The 22,041-nt window shown below is 39.8% G+C and overlaps 1 protein-coding gene across 1 annotated transcript; it reads right to left on the bottom strand.

Moving 5' to 3' along the window:
• Positions 1 to 3,648: 3,648 nt before the first annotated feature.
• On the bottom strand, positions 3,649 to 10,067 carry LOC122672167 (heat stress transcription factor C-1-like). The gene is made up of 6 exons (XM_043869665.1): positions 9,810 to 10,067; positions 9,293 to 9,685; positions 9,101 to 9,262; positions 5,756 to 5,763; positions 5,716 to 5,723; positions 3,649 to 3,791 (listed from the first exon to the last, which is right to left on the bottom strand). Exons 1-6 carry the CDS (start codon positions 10,020 to 10,022, stop codon positions 3,649 to 3,651), a joined length of 927 nt encoding a protein of 308 aa, XP_043725600.1. The 5' UTR covers positions 10,023 to 10,067.
• Between the last annotated feature and the right edge of the window lie 11,974 nt (positions 10,068 to 22,041).

Here is a 22,041-nt window from a genome sequence, read left to right as displayed (position 1 = left end):
TCAGAGTTTGATTGAACAGTATCTTGATCCTCCTTGTTTCTATCTTCATTCTTCTGTTTTCTAGAGAATGAATCCTCAAAGAACTCAGCATCTCTAAATTCCAAAATTGTATTTTGGCTAACGGACTCTATAAATTCTATGATTAGGAATCTATAGGTCTTGCTATGTTGGGCATAGCCAATGAAAATATATTCAATTACTTTTTCACCTAATTTAGGTCTTTTAGGATCAGTTAATCTTACTAATGCTCTACATCCCCATACTTTAAAATATCCAAGAGAAGATTTTTTCTTCATCCAATATTCATAGGGAGTAATATTAGTCCTTTTATGGGGTATACGATTAAGTATATGACAAGCAGTCATTAATGCTTCCCCCCATAAATTCTTTGGTAAGTCAGAAGTAAGTAAAAGAATATTCACCATTTCTGTTAGAGTCCTATTTTTTCTTTCTGCTACTCCATTCTATTGAGGACTATAGGGTACCGTTGTTTGATGGATAATTTCATAAACTTCACAGAAATCATCAGTAGAGAAGTATTCTCTTCCCCTATTAGTTCATAAGATTTTAATCTTACGATCTAATTGATTTTCAACTTCGGCTTTGTAGATTTTGAATTTCTCTAAAGCCTCATCTTTAGTCCTTAACAGGTACACATATATATATTTTGAACAATCATCTATAAAAATGATGAAATATCTTTTACCACCTCTAGTTAGAATACCTTCTAACTCACACAAATTAGAATGTACCAATTCTAAGAATTGTGTATTTCTTTCTACTTTCTTAAAGGACTTCCTAACAATTTTAGACTTGATGCATACAGAACATTTGTCTTGACTAGAAGATGTGCATTCTGGTAATAGTCCTAATTTAACCATATTTCTCATACACTTATAATTAACATGCCCAAGTCTAGAATGTCATATATCAAAAGTAGAAACAATGTAAGCAGAAGATGGATTTTCATTAATCATATTAAACTTATACATGCCATTCGATGCATAACCTTTTCCAACATAAATTCTTCCTTTAGACACGATGATGTTCCCTGACTCAAACAAGATTTTAAATCCATATTTGTTAAATTCTTCCTAATATCAGGAACATGAAGTACTTCATTCAAAGTAAGCTTCTTTCCGGATGTGAGATTCAGAACCATTATGCATTTACCTATGGCCTTAGCAGTTGAAGAATTTCCCATAAAGAGATCTTGTCCATCTACTATAGGTTCATAAACTTTGAACAGATTTTTGTTCTTGGCAACGTGTTTGGTTGCACCGGAATCAATCCACCATTCCTCATCATCACCCACTGTATATACCTCAGATATCATAGCAGCCCAATCATCATTGTCAACCATGTTGGCTTGATCTTTCTGTTGCTTCTCATTGAGAAAAACTCTACACTGTTTCTTGAAATGATCGGCTTTTCCGCATTTCCAGCAAGCTGCTTTAGGGTTAGAAAAAGTAACTTTCTTCTTATCCAAAACAGTGCCTTTCCCATCATACTTTCTCTTTTTGCCCTTAGAAAATGCACTTTCTATAACATCAGCCTTAGGAGATTTTTCCTCCAATTCAAGTTTGTCCAGTTTACGAGAATTCTCTTCAACTTGTATATACTTTATCAGCTCTTGCATAATCATTGCATCTTCTTTTATTTCAACTCTTTTCGACAGTCTTTCCAACCAAAAGGTAACTTAGAAATAATAGAAGATTGGAAAGATTTGTCAAGAGAATGGCCCTCAGAGATGATTTGATTCATGAGACCTTGCAACTCATAGGTTTGTGAAATAATGGACTTATCTCCTAGCATTCTGAAATCAAATAACTTACTTATAAGGAATTTCTTGTTGCCAACATCTTCAATCTTGTACTTATTATCAAGATCCTCCCATAATTCATTTGATGTGCTATCTGCAAATTTGGGCTCGTACACATCATACAGTGAGTTCGATAGTCCATTGAGGATATAACCTTTGCACATGAAATCATCCTGTTCCCACTTCTGGAGTTGCTTGATTTGAACTAGTGTTTCTTCACTTGAAGATTCTCCATCGCTGTTTGTTTGTGGTACTGGTTTCTCTTTATTCAGGACATGAGCAAGCTTCAAAGCAGTGAGGAAGAAATACATCTTCCCTTTCCAACTTTTGAAGAATGACCCATCAAACTTCTCAAGTTTGCTTATCTCGTTTTCAGGTATCTTCATTATTGTAGTCTCCTCCATTGAACAAATACTGTCTTAAGATTATTAGTTAAACTGGAATCAAAAGAAAAATGACAGAAAGATGGCCTGAGTCGAACGAGGTTGTTCTGTCCTTAAGATAGTATTTGCACCCTCCTATTCCTGCAAAGGGTTGCAGTAAACCTGCCTCCTAAGATAAATCAGGCTAAAACAGATTACTGGTTGCAGAATGCGCACGTGCAAAGTGCAAAGTGCGCCATCAAAGCGCCACATTGCGCCTCACGCACGCGTATGCGTATGCGTACGCGCTCTGAAGGTCACCATCCTCGCTCGTAAGTGCACCGTACAACCCTTTCCAAATATAACATGTGATAATAACACACAATCATATATAAACCAAAGGAAACACTTCTCCGTAACCGATGTGGGATTAAATATCACATCTATTATTTGGAAAAATTCCAACACATCACCAATCGAAAAAATCTAGCTACCTTAATCCTTCTCCAAAAGCTTTGCAACATGGATGCTTGGAAGAGGGGTATAGAATGTAAGAGGGGAAACACTGCCATCATAGATACATAGCAACCTAACTCAATCAATAACAAACAAGGAGAGCACAGTGTTCGCTATGATGATTGGGGGCTTAAGAATAAGGTCTGCAGTTACAAAAAAAATTAATGGTGTGCCTTGTAATTTTAGTGTTATAATTGTTTGATCGTAATTAAGTATTTATTCCCCTTTAGTCAATTTTCATCTCTACTATGTCTCTGTTGTGTTGTTCTGAGATCCATTACCCTCAGTTCCGTGGTTCTGCATCCCTTTGTCTACTTGTTAGTTGGTTGCTTCTTCATGGAAAACTCTAAAAGGACCAGCAGAGAGAAGCAACTTTACCATTTGCTCAATCATGGATCAACTAGATCATTCCGCGAAGGGATGGAGTAAAAGGAGATTGAAGTGTGTGGGGTGGGACGCAGACGGGGTTTGGTGTCGGGTTGGTTGCAGAAAGGGCAGAGCAACTTTATCATTTGCTCTCATCTCCGGCAACGGTGAACAAAGGCACAAGTTTAAAAATCTGAAATCCCCCAATCTGAAGAATCGTTTTCTAAAAGTTGGGCTAAATCATTGGTTAGGGTTGGGTTGGGTTACACCAACCCGGGTTAGTCTAGGGGTTAGTGTAACCAGGGTTAGTTAGGATTTAAAAGTTGACATTTAAATACAAACCATTGGATTTGGTTGTGCCATATGTCGCATTCTCAGTGGGAAATAACAAGAAATTACAGATTGTGAAATGGAGAGGAGTAAAATCCAAAGAAAAGACAATGACTGTGTACGGAATCTCTTTCTTAATCTTAACTTGTTACTTAAATCTTAAGCTTCGACAATGACTAAAAGCCACTGCCCCCACCACCCAGGAGGCAGAAGGGAGAAGGCGGTGTGTTTGTATCATTAACCTCCAAACCATCACCACCGCCGCCCACGCCCAACTCCGGGAAGAACGTCATTGAGTTGCCGTTGTAGGGGACCGAGTCGATCGGCTGTAACCACGTAACAGTAGTAGCCAGAACGGGGTGAGTAGCTGTGACTAAAGGCTCTGGTGGAAGAGGTACCACTTGAGGGATTTTGCTTCTCAATCATGGCGACGTGTTGGACGAAAGCGAATCAAAAAAGCTCTCTACTCCAAACCCTATCTCCGGTAACGACACCTCTTCCTCCTCTGCCATGCTGTTCATGGTGGTGGTGGTTGTCATCGTGGCAGTGGTCGACATAGCTTGGAAGGAAGAAGGGGATTTGAAAATTTATAGACACAATATTGATCATATATCAGTTTGTATTGGTGTTGGTAAAGGTTGTCTAATTTGTTCGGGTCTTATATTATTAGGTTTATTTTAGCAATTCATAGGTCTTCTTTTGTTGTTATGTTCTCATCTTTTTGGTTAAGTTGATGATAGAATGGCCAATATAGTTTTACAAGATCAAGTATGGTATTAGTTTTCTTCAAAAATTATACTTTTGTTAAGTTATACATAGTTTATTCAAAAATAGTGTTGCAAGAGAGAGTTGCATGTCTGGTTTTTAAATAGATAGATCACATTTGTATAGATTTCAGATAAGAAGGTGCACATACTTCTATGGTCCCCTTTGAAAATAAAATCTTATTTTGAAACAATAGAGGGTGGGGTGCAGCACGGTGCTGTACTGCATCATGCGATGCTACAAAGGCCATGTGGCACAGCAGGCCCCACATAATGCACATGGCCTCTGCAACTGTCGCACGATTCATTACAGCACCATGCTGTGACAGGAGAGAATAAAAATTCTGAGTGGGGAGGTAGATTGGGATGAAAGGGAGGGGTATTGTAGAGTTGTAGGACGTAGGATGGGGCAAGGAGGGTGGGGCGGGGTGACGTGGGGTGGGGTGGGATTGGGCAAGACTGTGAGGCAGAGTGAGGGATGGGGGTGTACGCAGAACAAGTAAAGGACGAAGAGGCAAACAGAGGATGGGGGGTTTTTAATTAGTTAAAGTTTGATTTATATTTTACCATAATTAAAGGTAACATTGGAGTAAAAAATAATTAACCATGAGAGTTTTCCAACACGGTTTCAGTTAGATTGAGTTTACCCTTAAATTTTGGAGATATACACATGACAACATTGAGGCCGATTCCGAATTCGTGTCCGTATCTATTTAGCACTATCCGAATTCGTCCGAAAGCTAAACGGATACGGATACGGATACGGATAGGCTATAACTATCCGAAAAGCTATATTTACATGTAAACGGATAAAATATCCAATGCATATCTCTGTCCGTATTCATTTAGCACTATCCGAATCCGTCCGAAAGCTAATCGGATACGGATGCGGATATAGCACTATCCAAGCCGAATCCGATCCATTTATATCCCTAGTGCCATGTAGGAGTAGCAGCTACTGCTACTTTGTTGTTATTGGGGTAGCAGCTAAATTTTATCCTGGGTGAACATGGAAAAAAAATTCCTCTATAGTGCCCTAATCTTGTGGTGCACTGCAGTGCGGGTCTGAGAGCTCAACACATGGAAGTTGCAACAATCAAACTAGAGAAGAAAGAAAGAAAGAAAAAAACTGCCTTGCATCAAGTTCGCACCATTGGATGAAGTTTTTTGCACGTGTCAAACTTTCAGGCCTGCATTGCAGAGGATTTTAATCCCACTGTAACATTATTGATAGGATACTATCATGGTCACAGTCACTAGGAGAAGAAAGATGTGAGACCATTGCCCAATATCATGGCAACCACGTCCATCCAACCATGGCGAATCCATATTGCACATGCACGGTGCAAGGTGCGCTCCTACACGTTGGGCTCCTTTAATGTCAAGCTGCCCGTACTGTCATGTGCGCCCCGAACGGGGGTAAGGCGATCTTTTCCGCCTTGCTGTGTGGAGCACACGAAAGTAGGGGCAGCTTGGAAGTAGAACATCCAGATCCCGCTCCCACCAATCCATCTTTACATGTTCTTTTTTTTTTTTTTTTTTTTTGTTTGACGAAGAAGAAACCTTATATTACTTAAAGCGAATATATACATCACTGGGATGTGGAAGAGAACAACTACTATTGACCCTAGACCTAGCCAAACCCAAAACCGATTTATAGAAGGTTTTGTTATTACACCATTTAAAACGAGTCCGGATCCTCTCCAGCGACATTGAAGAAGATTCCTCTTCAATGACCTTCTCCAAATGCCACGTTTGATGTGAATTAATGGATAGTTAACTTCCATTCCCCTTTTTTTTTTTTTTTTTTTTTTTTTTCATTTTCCTTTTTCCTCTCTCCCTCTTTTTTAGGAATTCATAAATCGTGATTGAGATGAAATAGGTGTTGGAAAACACATTCCTCCATAAACTAATTTTGATGATAACAAACATTAAGATTAATACTAATATTCCAATCTTTAAGCAAGCTTCATAGTCAGACGTTGGAAGCATCAAGCATCCAGGAAAGACTTGATCAACGGAGCTCACAACAGAAGAGTTAAGGAAAAGAAGAAATTTGAAGATTGAGGAACATCTTCTAAAGGAAGCCAAGAATTAACAAGACAAAGACTCTCCAAGAAGATTCAAGTGCAATAGAACACATTTCACTACATGTGCATATCACATTGCACACACATTGCATTCACATGTAAGAGACCCTAGGAGGAACTCATTCACATGCCCTAGACTCAAGAAACATGGCCATTAAAGTGTTAGACAAAAACCTATGAAGTCCCCAAGCAAGTGGACCAAAAATCCCCTTGACAGACAATCAAAAAAATAGGATAAGCTCGTCGTGGGTGACCTCGACTGCATCGGTCGACCTACGAAATATAAAAAATACGGACTGTTTCAGTGGCCTGCGCTTGCAACCGACGATCAATCGATCAACCGACACTTGTAGGTCGATCCATAGGTCGACCGATAATCGACTCTGACCCCAAACTTGGGCTTAACGACTAGTTTTCAACGGCTAGTTTTTGATGGTCGACCGACAACTTTATAGGTCGACCGACAGTCTAAAAATATGACAGTTTTATATCTGTTGGAGAACAAACAAACTCCAACTTTTGGCTTTATAAAACACATCCAAACAAGGAACAAAATACATCTTTTTGATAGAAAAAATGCATAGTACATTTGAGAAAGTACAAAAGTGAGAATTTGTCATTGAGCTAAATTATTCAATTCAAGTTCTTCAAAGAGATATTACCAAGCTCTTAACTCTCCACTCTCTCCAACTCATGCCATCAAGGAGAGTCATCTAGGAGACTCAAGGTGCATCACTCTCATTCATATCATTGAGCACCATCACTCAAAGGGTAAAAGTGTCACTACTCTTTGATAGGTATTTATACCAAACTTCTATTGTATTTACTTGTTTATGCTTTTGATTTGATAAAACATTGTTGTATTAATCTAGACTGTACTTAGATTAGTACAAGGACCCTCTCATCCTTAAGAGATTGAAAGAATACTCTTGTCCTGGAACTAAGATTGTAAGGATCCTCTTATCCTGTTAAAAAGAGTTGTAAAGGTGTCATTTCCCCACCTGTTGTATTGAAACGGAAATACTAGTGAAATTCTCTCAAGGTTGAGAGGAGTGGATGTAGGCTAAGTTAGCCGAACCACTATAAATCTTGTGCCTCATTTACTTCTGCTTTTTATATTTAATATAAGTGTGCAACCAATCGAAAAAGAGGCAAAATCCACTAGTGGTAACCTATTCACCCCCCTCTAGGTTACCCAACAATAGGTAATTAAGATAGAGTCCAAGAATCTGAGGAATCTAATCTCAAATCTTTCTCTCCCACACATTCCTTGTGCAAAAGAATCCTACAACTCACATTGGTTTCTCTTCTTTATCTCTTTACATCCCTTGCGCTTGTGTGTCTATGTTTTGCAAAATACGTTGTAACTGTTGCATCAACCAATTTGGATCCCCTATGGTGCGCTGCCTGCCCTGCGCCATGTTGCGCAGACACAGGCCACATGCAATGACCGCCTTACCCCTGCCCGCGACTCTGTGTCTTTGCAGGACAGGCAGCATATCGTAGAGGACCGGGATCCTGCATCAACTGCCGAGTGAATTGAGGTCAAAGTCGGAATCGGATCGGCCAATTCGTATCATTATCAGTATCGTCTAATTCGTATCAATATCGGTTGAGACCAATAATAATTCTTGGCCGATGTCGTCTCGATGGACCACTACAGACAAGGGTAAAAATTTAAATTAAAAAATCTATTTTTTTTAAAGGAAGCAAGGATAAACCTAACCGATCTGGATCGATAGAAACCGATGTCAATTACTAAAACCCATGGTTTTAGTGCATGGTATTGGTCACTTGCAAAACCAATATGATACCGCTACGGTATCGACAAGGATCGACCAAATCTGATAAAATTGCCGCCGATTTTCCTTTAAAAGAAAATATTTAACTGTTTTACCCCTTGTCCGTACCGTCACTAATACGATATCGACACAATATCTAGATCGACCGCAATCGAAATCGTTACACATTGCCCCGATACGAGCGATATGATACCGATACGTAACGTGGACTATGCGATAAAACCTAATACCATATTAAACGCTCTAGTCAAAGCTTTCAAATTTAACTTTAATTATTATCCCAAAAAAAAAAAAAAAAAAACTTTTAGGATTTTGTAGTTAAAATTTTAATACGATTGAGACATATCTTAATTACCTATTTCAATTTTCAACTTAACCACGATTTATGAAATCCTTAAAAAAAAAAAAGAAAGCAAAAAAAAAATAGAAAAAAAAAAATAACAAAATGGAAGTTAGCTCTCCGTTAATTGCCAAACGTGGCATTAAGAGAAGGTCATTGAAGATAAATCCCTTTCAATATAGTTGGAGAAGATCCGAACTCATTTAAAGCTAACGGTAGGGAAGTTAATTTGCAATTTCTTCAACTAAACTAAAGTAAGGTAAGTGATAAAATGAAGAACAAAATCTTTACATGTTCTTTTTTCTATTTAATGAAACTAAATATTTTACTTAATTTACCAAGCAATAAACAGAACCCCGAAAAGAAATTAAAATTTAGAGAAAGCACAAAAATACAAGAGACTGAGAGAGGCCAACTGTCCCAAACAAAGAAAAGACAATGACTGTGTACGGAATCTCTTTCTTAACCTTAACTTGTTACTTAAATCTTAAGCTTCGACAATGACTAAAAGCCAGTGCCCCCACCACCCAGGAGGGAGAAGGGATAAGGCGGTGTGTTTGTATCATTAACCTCCAAACCATCACCGCCGCCGCCCACGCCCAACTCCGGGAAGAATGTCATCGAGTTGCCGTTGTAGGGGACCGAGTCGATCGGGTGTAACCACGTAGCAATAGTAGCCGGAACGGGGTGAGCAGCTGTGACTAAACGCTCTGGTGGAAGAGGTACCACTTGAGTGATTTTGCTTGTCAACCCTGGCGACGTGTTCGACGAAAGCGAATCGCAAAAGCTCTTTACTCCAAACCCCATCTCCGGTAACGACACCTCTTCCTCCTCCGCCGTGCTGTTCGTGGTGGTGGTGGTTGTCGTCGTGGCAGTGGTCGACGCAGCTCCGGAGGAAGAAGGGGATGATTCGATCATGACCCTTCTCTTTTTATCCCCGAGACAGGTGATCGATCCCTTCTCGAGCATAATTCGAGGGATGAGGTCAGGGTCTTCCACCACCTTGAATAGGAAAGCCATCATCTGTTGGGGCCGCCGCTCCGTGGTCTGTAACCTCTCGGTCATCCCTTGGAGCTCATCCTCTAAGGCGTTCTGCTCCTGCTTCAACCTTGACAGCTCTAACAGAATGGCCTCCCCCTCCTCCTCGACCCCATCTTCTTGCTTGATCTGCCCTGTTAAAGAACTACTCCGGTTGTTCTTCTTTCGTATGATGTTCTTCAGCAATTGCTTCCCCCCTCGCAAGAACGACTCGTTTGCGAATTCCCATCTATCTGGATCCACCTTCCTGAACCCCTGATTACAAGACAATTTGACAAACATGTAATCGACATTCTATCCTTGTGGTGGGATGTGTGCATTGATAGGTAAGGGGATTATATGTTAACAGAGAGAGAAGATCCAGTTAAGTTATACTCACGTAGGTGTTGAGCTGACGAACAAAGCTTGAGAAGTTATCGTGCTTGAAGTAAGCAGGAAGGGTCTTACGAGATAAATCAATGGGGTCTATCACTACAAAGCTATTGTTGGCTTTACCCCAGGCGATGAATGAATCCGTGGAAGGATCGTCCACCATCTGATATGTCTTCAGCACAAATGGAGCCACCAGCCTTTCCATGCTGTTAGCTTCCATCTCTCACACTCTTTTAACTCTGCAACTCTCTTTTGGTAGAATTAGAAATGTAGAGAAGAAGTTCAACAACTACGATAAGGGGAACTGGGTCGATGATTATCTTTAATTTATGACAGGCAGATATTTAACTAATTCATGATATGTTAAATTAAGTCCTTTAACTTATGCTATACCAAGTCCGGCTCAGATACCAAGTGTTAGTTGGATATTTATCCCCTCTAGTTTCCTATGTAGCTCAATTCTCCAATGCCCCTACCAAGGGGTGCAATGTTCATTCTACCCCTACCTAAATACTCTTTCCGGATGGGATCCACCTCTCCTAATTAGTGGCACTGGAGAATTGGGCTGGGCAGGAAACTGTATGAGATAATTTTCTAGTGTTAATTATGATACATTAAAAACTCCAGAACTGATGAAACATGTTAAATCAAACTCTTTAATCTATCTTATATTAGATTGACCCAATCTAACAACCATACACTATGTCAAACTCATTAAGTACATACATTATAGTCAATAGCATTCGGATATTTGTGTGAGATGTGATCCACTTAAGTCGTGCTGTGCCTTTTGATCATCTTAACATTTTCTGCATAATCAGTAGCCAACTGATCTGACCAGCTCAACTTCTTAGATATTTGTTGACAAGGTCGAAAGTGTGAGCCGTAAAATCTAACGACAAACAGTAGCTTCGATTCGGTCGCTTAGAATCTGATTAGGTTCGGCTTTTCCTTTGGGACTAAGGCTGCTCATGCTTTGTGTTTGGCACATAAAAGGAATAGAGATTAGAGGGAAGATGGAAGATTTCTAGATTTCCCACTTCTAACTTTGTAGGGTCCAACTTTCATGGGACTTGGAGTGGTGCTTGGCCTTTAGGGAGCAGATTTGGCCTCTCCGAATCAATACTTTGTTCCCATCTAATTTTGTCCCTACTGCACGCTGTCTCTTCTTAATCATAAATTAATTGTGGAAATTCCTTCTTAAGTTGACGGTTTAGATGGACATTTGGATCCGACTAATTTTGTGTAAGTTGATTCGTTTCTTTCTAGTTTTGAGCAAAGTGAGATCCTTAGACCACTAATAATTTTAAGGAAAATTATCAGTGTCATCCCCTGACATGCCTGTTAAGTGGTGATGTCAGCAACTTAAAAAAAATTTTAAAAAACAATTATGCTCTTCTTCTTAGTGGGTGAACTACCTAATCTACCCTTTCAATTAAATCACCCACAAACCTTTCTTCTTCGTCACACTCAGTCGACGACCTTGGAGAACATCCACTTCAACCGATGGAGCTCTATAAGGCCCCGACGACCATCTTCCTCACTCTGGTGAGTATAGTAGATGCCTCATTTCCTCTGTTTACATGGGAATGTAAGTGAACAAACTCATCTCAGCAATAATGACATGTTTGAGCGGAAAGCCCTTGTTTATGTTCTCTTTCTTGATTTTTTGTAGCATTGAATGCATGAACATCTTAGTTTTAGTTATCATTATTGCAATTTGTAAAGACATTTCTTTGTTTAGGTTGGATTGAGTTGAAATCCCATAGTTTTAGGGTTAATAAATCAGGAAAGAGAATAATGGCTGCATTTCCTTTGCTTATGGCTGCACTCCTTTTGGTTTATAAGGGCATTTCTGTTAGATAATCTCGAATGTTAGAAGGAGTGTGTGTTTGCCCATCTGGTTGTGTAATTTATGTAGAATATCATGCTTTCTTTTGGTCATGGTTTCATTGTAGTTCGTGATTATGGCTGCATTTATGTTGCTAATTTGGTAGTTTGATTTTAGGGATGTTAATTTGCTCATATAGCCATCTTAGGTATATGGCAGACTTATTATGCTCTTAGAGTAGAGCAGAAAATCAGATTCTTTCTCATGTTAATTTGTTCATGTTTTAGTAAATCTAGTTCTGCTAGTCATAAATCACCCACAAGTTCATGAGCTTATATGTTTACTTTATTTTGGAATTTTTTCTATCCTAATATTTGGCTAATTGTTCAACCATTACATCATGGATTTTTACACAATATATTGCTTTTCTTATCTCATTTCTTCATTCCTTCTTTCCTTTCCCTTTGTGAGAACCTTAATTTTCTATTTTGTTTTATTTTCTTTTGAAAGGATCCATGTACTCGAACCCATATAGTTAGGATAAGGCTGAGCTACTGTTGTTGTTATATTACTATTATGATGGGAATGTTGCACACAAGGTTGTAGACCGAGATAGATATGGCTCATTGATTCAGTGTATGACATATACAATATAGTCCTAAGTCATATTCCAGATGGTAAGGTTGTGAGTTGTAAATGCAAAGCTATGCTATCTGGTGGGACTGATGACACAAAGGTCTGGGATGATCAGTCAACAATGCAACTATTTGACATACTTGATGAAGAGAAGGTCATTAGATTGTATGTCTATATTGTTCAAGAGAGTGAATCTGACCAAAGGAGCCCTTATTATAAGATTAATGGATTTGAACGTGAAGTGATTGGTAGAGCCTCTCAACAAAGAAGGCAAAGAAATGAAAGGTAGGATTCTATTATTCTTATACAGCAAAGTGGGCTTAGCAGTAGTAGGATGCCAAAGAATACCGTCCAAAGGGGTGGTGCTACAGGTCTAAGTGTTTCAGGTAGGGCATCTACAAGTAATGTTGGTTCTAATGACCCAAGTAAACCTGTGGAATTGATTGATGCATCTGATGATGATCAATGGGTAATCGAAAGTGATGAGGAGTTTGAACAAGATTGTGAGAAGAATGATTTTTCAAATGAAGGTGATATAGAATCTAAAGAAAGAGAAGGGGATCCGGGTTATGAAGATAGAAAGGAAGATGATATAGAAGGCAATGATGTTTCAGATCATGTTTCTGATGATGGATCGAGTAATTAATCCGTGCCATTTATAAACTTAATACGATGGCCCAATTATTCCATTGTTTTACGAAAAATGTACATGACTGTTTACCATGGAATTATTTTACCATCTTGAACTATAAATTCTTACTGTCGTGAATGCTACTTTTAACCATGGAATTTAATTTCAGTGGTAATAATATAAATATTCACCACGATACCATTTATTCCGTCACTACGAAATTTGTAACCACGGAAATATAATAGTGTCAGGAAAGATGGGACATGTAACCATGGAATTATATTTTTGTTGTAAATAACACTTATTTGGATGGAAAAAAAATTCCACAGTAAAAATTCTATCGTAAATGACCCTTTTTCTTGTAGTGAGAAGAGGTGGGGTTAATGCTGCTAGTAAGGTTGTGTTGGCAAAATGGATGGAATTTGAAAATGCATAAATTAAAAAATGAGAGAACTAGGGTTACTTCTATTTGTGCAACTGATGGTTGACCCTGGAGGATACATGCTTCATCTTTGGCAGATGGTGTCACTTTTGGGGTGAAATCATATACACCCGAGCACACATGCAAAAGACAGTCAACAAATAACAGGCTACATCTAGGTGGATAGCCAATAAACTTGCTCCACAACTGAAAGCAGACCCTAGCATGTCAATTAAAAGCATGGAGGCAGTCATGAAGGCACAGCATCAGCTTAAACCAAGTAAGCAACAATTGTATAGGGCAAGGATAATTGCTAAGGAAACGGTTGAAGGCAAACATTCGGATTCATTTTCACAATTGCCATCATATGGTGAATTAGTTAGATAGTATAACCCAGGCACCATGTTTAAGCTTCAATTTAAGGAAAGACAAAATATGAGTGCCAATCATATATTCAACAGACTGTTTGTAAGAATGGGTTTTTACTAGGTTGCATGGCATTTATAGGATTAGATGGCTGCCATCTAAAAGGAATGTATGGTGGGGTGTTTTTGTCAGCAATTGCTTTGGATGGAAATAATAGTTTATTTCCTATTGCATTTGGGGTGGTTTGGGGTGGTAGAAGCTGAATGTAAAGACAGTTGGTTATGGTTTCTTGATAGCTTATATATTGCTCTACTCTTAGATGCATATCATATACCCCACCTTACATTTATGTCTTATAAGCAAAAGGTTAGTAATTGCATTTGGGTTAAATTATGTTTTTCTTGCATTTATATGACTAACATAAAGATACTAATTGCTTATATTTGTACATTTTATGTAGGGTCCGATTGATGCAATTGCAATAAAATTCCCTGGATATAATCAGAGGCATTGTTCTAGAAACCTCTATCAGAACTTTAAGACTACTTTTCCTAGAACATTATTAATGATTATTTTTTGGACTGCATCCAAAGCCTACAGATTTGATCAGTTTCAAAAGGCAATAAATGATATGAAGGATTTAAATCCGGAAGCTCATGAATGGTTGATGAAAAATCCACCGAGTACCTGGTCAATCAATGGATTGCATCCTTGAGAGACAATCCAATTGTAACTCTGATTGACCAAATGAGGGTGCAAATGATGACTAGGTTTCACAAAAGGTATGCTAGTGGTTGCAATTATCAAGGGAAAAACGCATCAAAAATAAAGAAGAAGTTAGACTCAATCTCAATGGTTGTAAGGTCATGCATTGGATACGCTGCAAGTTTATATGAGTTTGAGGCTAATGATGGTGTTTCCACAGTTGTATTGAATTTTATTGACCGGACTTCTTGTTATAGAGTATGGGAATCAACTGGGTTACCTTGTAAACATGCAATACATTGCATTGCAATCAAGTGGGAGAACATTGAAGACTACTGTGGCAGCTGTTATACGATAGAAAGATATATATTAACATATGGAGGGATGATCCATGCACAACCAGGTATGGGAAAATTGGCAGGCAGTAGTGAGTCATGTAGGGTGCAACCCCCGGATTTGAAGAGTCCAGGTAGACCCAACTAGAATAGGAAGAGGAATGCTGATGAAGGAGAGCCCCTTCAGACTTAAGAAGGCATTCATCATTTGTAAGATGTAGCCTATGCAAGGGGATCAATCATAACAAGAGAACTTGCAAAGGTGGTCCAGTTAAAGGGGAAGGGGTAACATCTAGTAAGACAGCTACTAGTGTTAAAAGGAGAAGGATAGCATCTAAGGTATGGTTTGTTTTCATTCTCTTGAATAAGTTTGATTTATAAGCTAATATATTCATATTAGTTATACTTGTTGTGTAAGGAAAGCAATATAGCCAACCAAGTCAGGATGGTGTCAGCTCTTCTCAAAGGCAAACCAGATCGCATGTTGCTTCTAAACACACAACTGAGAGTATACAATCTAGGATAAGAGCGAAAATGGCAGCGACAAAAGGAAAAAAGAAATGCAAAATTTGCAAGCAGTTTAGCTAGAGAGGGTGGTGGTCTCTAGTTGATTTGAATGTTTTAATATACAAGAGGATTGTATGGGATGATCTGTTTTTTGGATGTTTGAGTATTTTGGGACGATGTAATATGAATGTTGGATCATTCAGTGTATTTGGATTTTAACTTTTAGTTGTATTATGCAATGGTTGTGAACAAGTATTTATTTATGTGTTGAGTATATTAGAACAGGTGCATGTTGTATGAGTTGAGTATATTGGAATAGGTATATGCTGTCCAAATTTGATTTGAAACAGATGGCATGATGTGCAAATTTGGTTTGAAACAAATGGCATGCTATCCAAATGAGAATGTAAATTTTAAAAATTTTATCACTGGCAAAGTGTAGAATGACATATATGAACTTGGTAGAACCTTTTTGTAATGTTGAAGACCATTTTCATTACTACTACCAAGAGCGTACACAGTTCCCAAGTTACATCAATATTTTATCAGCAACAGTACAAAGTTCACAACATAGAAAACCAATACAATTTGACACACAATCAAATTTTGTACAAACATCTTATTATTTTGCTTCACTATAGTCTTCACATTCCGAATCTCCTCCTTTAGTTGTTGCATTCCAATAGTAATGTCACTTCCACCAATTATAGGATTGTTTCTTAGTGGATCTGTAGCCAGGGATAACTTTCCTGTATCATCCTTTGGGTAACATCAAGCGAAGAAATCACATCCATATCTGCCTTTTTGGGAACAGTTGTAATAGAACCTATTTGGATTTTGTTAGGATTCTGAAATCCAAACTGCAGCTCTATGTCCACAGTCACAAACCCTGTTCTCAAATTTTGCATATGAACTTGTATTACTAGTGTTAACACTTGATGATGATGCCACTGTTCTCTGCATAATGAGCCAAAATATATTAGGTTGTGTGTGCTTTCGATACAGCAAGGGGCAAGGGAAGGGGAGTGTGTATTGTGTGCTTTCAGGTATAACAAGGGATGGGGTGAGTGTGGTACCTTAGGGGCGGGGTGAGAATGGAAGCATAGGGGAAGGTACAGCAAGTGGTGGGGTGAGTGGGTGGTAGCACAGGGGTGTGGTCAGTGTGTGGTATGGGGTGGGGGCATCAATGGGTGGGTTCAATGTATGCTCAGAGGTGGGGGCAGCAAGGGATGGGGTCGGTGTGTGGTCTGGTATGGGGGCAACAATGGGTTGGGTGAGTGTGTGGTCTAGGGTAGGGGCAACAATGGATGGGGTCAGTGTATGCTCAGGGATGGGGTCAATGTGTGGTGTAGGGTGGGAGCAGCAATGGGTGGGGGCCGTAAGGGATGGGGTCAGTGTGTGGTGTGTGCTCAGCTGTAGGAGCAAAAAGGGATGGAGCAGAGTGTGTGAATGTTGTGCTCAGTTTTATAGGGGCAGCAAGGGGTGGGGTAGAGTGTGTGCTCAGGTGTAGGGGCAACAAGGGATGGGGGTGAGTGTGTGTGTGTGTACATAGGTGTAGGGGCAGCAAGGGGTGGGGGTGAGTGTGAGCCCAGGTCTAAGGGCAGCAAGGGGTGGGGCAGAGTGTGTGAGTGTTGTGCTCAAGTGTAGGGGCAGTAAGGCTGGGGGTGAATGTGTGAGTGTGTGCTCAGGTGTAGGGGCAGTAAGGGGTGGGGCAGAGTATATGAGTGTTGTGCTCAGGTGTAGCGGCAACAAGGGGTGGAGCAGAGTGTGTGAGTGTGTGCTTAGGTGTAGGGGCAGCAAGGGGTGGGGTCAGTGTGTGTTAGCACAAGGGTAGGGCAGAGTGTGTGAGTATGTGCTCAGGTGTAGGTGCAACAAGGGGTGGCACAGAGTATGTGAGTGTTGTGCTCAGGTGTAGGGGCAACAAGGGGTGGGGGTGAGTGTGTGCTCAAGTGTAGGGGCAGCAAGGGGTGGGGCAGAGTGTGTGAGTGTTGTGCTCAAGTGTAGGGGCAGAAAAAGGTGGGGTGAGTGTGTGAGTGTGTGCTTAGGTGTAGGAGCAGTAAAGGTTGGGGTGAGTGTATGCTCACGGTTACAGTAAGGGGAAGGGGAGTCTGTAGTGTTGTATGAGCACAGCCGTAGACTGTGTATGTATGCTTAGGTAGCAGGGGAAGGGTTGGGGTGAGTGTGTGTGCGCACAGTTACAGCAAGGGGAAGGGGAGTGTGTAGTGTTGTGTGTGCATAGTCGTAGAGTATATGTGTGCTCAAATAGCAGGGGAAGGGGTGGGGTGAGTGTGTGGTGTGCCCAAAGTGCTGGGGAAGGGGAGTAGAGTGTGTGTGCTCAAAGTGCAAGGGAAGGGGAGTATAATGTGTGTGTGAGAAGAGAGATAGAATAGAGAGTAGAGAATGAGTTACAGTGGCCGGAAAGACTTGATGGAGAGAAGCTCGTGTGTAAGTCGCAAGGATTGTGTGTGATGGTGTTGAAGTCCAATGCATGGTAAGAAATGATTTAGGCTAGGTTTTTTATGTTTAGTGTAAAGGGTATTTTGGTCAAAGTAATTTCAGAGGTTAACACCGTTCAAAAATGGGTAACGGTTGATATTATGGTAGTTAGTGGGTGTGCTTTAAAATATAGGCAAATGTCAAGGGGTGACACTGATAATTTCCCTAATTTTAATATTTTAAATTAGATTTTAATTTACTTACATGTGAAGAAGAACTAAACAAGAGTGCAAGCAGGAGGGGCAAGGTTGTATCTAGGGATGTCAATCGGTTGGACTTGATCGGTCCTAAATTGGTCCTAAATTGGTCCCCACCAATTTAAGGCCCTATACCATTTTCACCCATTTAAGTAATCGAGCCTCGTAGGCCAAGGCTTGGACACGTATTTTACTTGGTCGATCAAAATTTTCAGTCCATAATCGGGCTATAATCGAGATTTAAACAGTTTATTTGACTAATTAGACTATAAACGAGCCATAAATGGTTTTTTAATGGGATGCAATCAGGCTAAGTAGATTTAAACAAGCTAATCGGGCTATATATATCTGTTATGTGCAATGTATATAGTCCACATTGTATGGTGGGACTTGCACACATGGCAACATTAGAATTAGATAGTTATTATGTTCTATACATAGTATAAGTAGTAGTTTAAGTAGATAGTTATTGTAACTCGAAGTAGATAGTTATCGTAACCAGAAGTTATGGGATCAGTGGGCCGGGACTCTCCCATCATGGGGAACATGGGATAAAAGTCGTTATCTAAACTACTTGTAACTTATATATAGAACATGTATGAAGAGAAGGGTAGTCTTTTAACCCTATTCAACTACTTCGGTAGCAGGGTCGGGCTTCCTCAATAGAGCCTACCATTGTTATCTCCTTGTTTTTCTCTATCCTTACAACCCCATAACCATGGGGAAGAGATGAGGTATCACGTATATACCAATCACTACAAGAAAAGCACTCAAATACAGCACTTTAGGCATAGGCCTATGGTAGCGGTTATCGAGGCCCGCTATGAAAAGCACTTTATCATTGCGGTTTTATAAAACTATGGTCTAATGTGCTACGGCGTTCAAATATTGTCGCGGTTTTTTATAACTGTTTTCATTGATATACATATGACTTTGATTTTTTAAATCAAAAGAGGGAGGAGCGTATTTCACACATGGCATTTGCGGATGATTTAATTCTCTCTGGTAAAGCCATATTAATGAGGGAAGCTCGAACTGTTAATAGAGTCCTAGAGAAGTATTGTAAGTTTTATGGGCAAGCCATCAACCTTAACAAAACAAGAGCTCAATTTAGCCAAAATGTGGAGGCTGCAATCAAGTGACAAATGAGAGAGTTCTTCCAGATAAGTCATGTATCTTCTCTAGATTTTTATTTGGGCATTCCTTAGATCAGTGGAAAATTATCCAAGAATCATTGCTCCAATCTGATTACGAGGGTTACAAAGAAACTACAACACTAGACATCACAATTCTTAAGTCTGGCTGGAAAGTTAGAGTTGGTCCAATCGACTTTGTCAACAATGCCTCTATATGTCATGTCGTGCTTCAAGGTTCCATCCTCAATTCACAAGATTTTGGATGCTACAAGCAGAGAGTTTTTTTTGTCTAATGGTAGCAAGTCTTTGATCCCGACTGTTTCCTAGAGCACTATTTGCAAACCAGAGAGATTTGGTGGTCTTAACATCAAGCTTTTGGCTCCCATAAATCAAGCTTTACTAGCCAGAAAAAGCCTGGGAATTACTCTCACCTCCTACCTCTCTTTGGGGAAGACTTATGAAGGAAAATATTTTCCTAATTCTTCTTTCCTTGATGCCAAATGCCCTTCATCGGTGTCTTGGGGTTGGAAGTCTATTTGCTTGGCTAAAGATCTCCTTCGTAAAGGCCTTTTTTTCCAAGTGGGTAATGGTCTCACAATTGATCCATGGCTTGATTACTAGATTCCTAACCATCCTCCTATGGCTGCACCCTTCCCACTCCTTCAGCATGCCCCATGGCAAGTGGCTGATTTAATTGATGATCAGTCGAACTCTTGGAAGCAAGAGGTAATCTTTCTTTGGTGGCCACCTGACATTGCTCTTAGAATCTTATCCATCCCAATCCCTAAGTTCCCAAGGGAAAACAGAATCATCTGGAGTGCAGCAGCTAATGGTATCTTCATTGTGGCCTCTGCATACAACATCGCAATTAACGGTTTTTCCCACAGTACGTAGTCCTTCTGGATCAAAGTCTGGTACCTTCCAGTAATTCCTAAAGCCCAACATCTTATTTGGAAAATTCTGCATCAAAGGGTACCTCTATCTGACCTTCGTAACAGTAGAGGATTGAATATTAATCCTTTGTGTCCTTTTTGTCATCATCAGCTTCAATCTTTGAATCATCTATTCTTGGAATGTCTCGGACTCAACAACTTTGGCAGCAACTCGAATTTCTTCCACATCAGGAGTACATCTCTACTTTTTATGTTATTATTGATCTTATTAAGAGCCAGAACAATTCCAATTGAGAGAACATTCTCATGATTGCAACATATTGCAGCATCATCTGGAACATTTAGATAAGCTACTAGGACTTGATTTTTAGGAATCAGACTTTCAACTCAAGAGAGATCATTCTAAGAGCAATATCAGGAGCCATGGAAGTGGTTTCTCATTTCCATATCTCAAGAAGGAAGGTCTCAAGACTTGTTAAATGGATTCCTCCAACTACACCTTTCATGAAATTCAACGTGGATGGCGCGAGTCTCGGGAAACAGGGTTATGTTGGTATAGGTGAAGTATGTCGTAATGCCTATTCCACTTTTTCTGGTTGCTTCTCTTTTGGAATTGGTTGGAATCATGCCCTTGTTGCCGAGGCTATGGCGATGCACAAGGCTATGCAACTTGCTATCAATTGGAACTTCAAGAAATTGATTATTGAGAGTGACAACCTCCTTGTAGTTCACATTTTAAAAGGCAACTCTCTTGCTCATCCTTGGAGGATTGCTCAATCATATATGACTCTGCCTCCAGCTAATTCCCCATTTTGAAGAAATACAGTTCATCCATACATTTTGGGAAGCCAATTCTTTAGCTGATAGTCTTGCTTCTTCAGTAGTGGCTACTTAGCATTGTTGTTGGCCTGATTCCCTCCTTCCACCATCTCTTCTTTGTTGTATTTGGACTTGGAAGAAATTTTTGTTCCTTCGTCCATAAAATACTTTATTACCACAAAAAAATACTATGATTTTTTAAAAACCCCGTTGAATATCCAAAGACCCCTTACCACCAACCTTCTGCCAAGTGGTGGGAGCTAGCATATTTATCGGTGGTAAACAAAAACTGCAGTCATATATAAGTACATGATAGTGGTTTATTCCATGGCCCCTACTGTGCTGTCCAGCTGCTGCCCCTGTGGTGTACCAATTATGCCATCCTCCTAGCAGAAATGCTCCTAACCAAGCCACATCACCATTACCCATGGCACATCATCAAATCACATACATATTATGACCGCATATCATCATGCATGTCACATCACCCATCATGCATTGACACATGCCACCACCATGTATGCCATGCACACCTCACCCAAGGGCTACCGAGCTGCCATGTGGCCCTACCACGTGTCACAAAATCTTCATGCCACTTCACGAAGGTTCAACCCATCCAGTGGGTTCCACATATGTTGCCAATAATGTGAGATACCTCTTTGGGAAGTTCTATCTAACACCTAGGTCTTAAATACAGTTTGAATTGGAATTTCAATAACTTTCTCATATAATGTCAGAATGACACCATTCAATTGCATTGTAAAGAAGACTAGACTCTATACAACTTTCTAGTACACCCCATTTACTGATTCGGCCTTCTCAAATTGGCTCTGAAGTTGACCCAAGTAGACTGTGCCTAACTGGCTTGTCCACCACTGCCCAGTGCATCCCAGACATTATCTCTCATCCCTATACCACTTTATACATTGCTAATTCATCCAAATTTGCCAAATACTATCAAATACCTCTGTATCACCGCCAATACTGTCATTGTTGCCTGCACTGCCCCTATACTGACTCAAGCTCCCAACTTAGCTAATCACTATCAAAATACGGCCTCCGTATACTCTATACACCATGTCCAAAATCGCCACATCATCTCTACTACCTCTACCAGTTGTACATTTCTGCCCAACACTGCCTTGTCCAATGCAATACCCACTCATTTCATAATCTCTATAACACCTCTATACGCATCATTGCTATTGCATTGACACCTCTACGCATTATCGATCTCATTAACTGTATTCCATTGTGTGAGTATGT

Source organism: Telopea speciosissima, chromosome 8 (genome assembly GCF_018873765.1).
Source record: "Telopea speciosissima isolate NSW1024214 ecotype Mountain lineage chromosome 8, Tspe_v1, whole genome shotgun sequence".
Lineage (NCBI taxonomy): Eukaryota > Viridiplantae > Streptophyta > Magnoliopsida > Proteales > Proteaceae > Telopea > Telopea speciosissima.
This window is presented reverse-complemented; position numbering and strand designations above follow the sequence as displayed.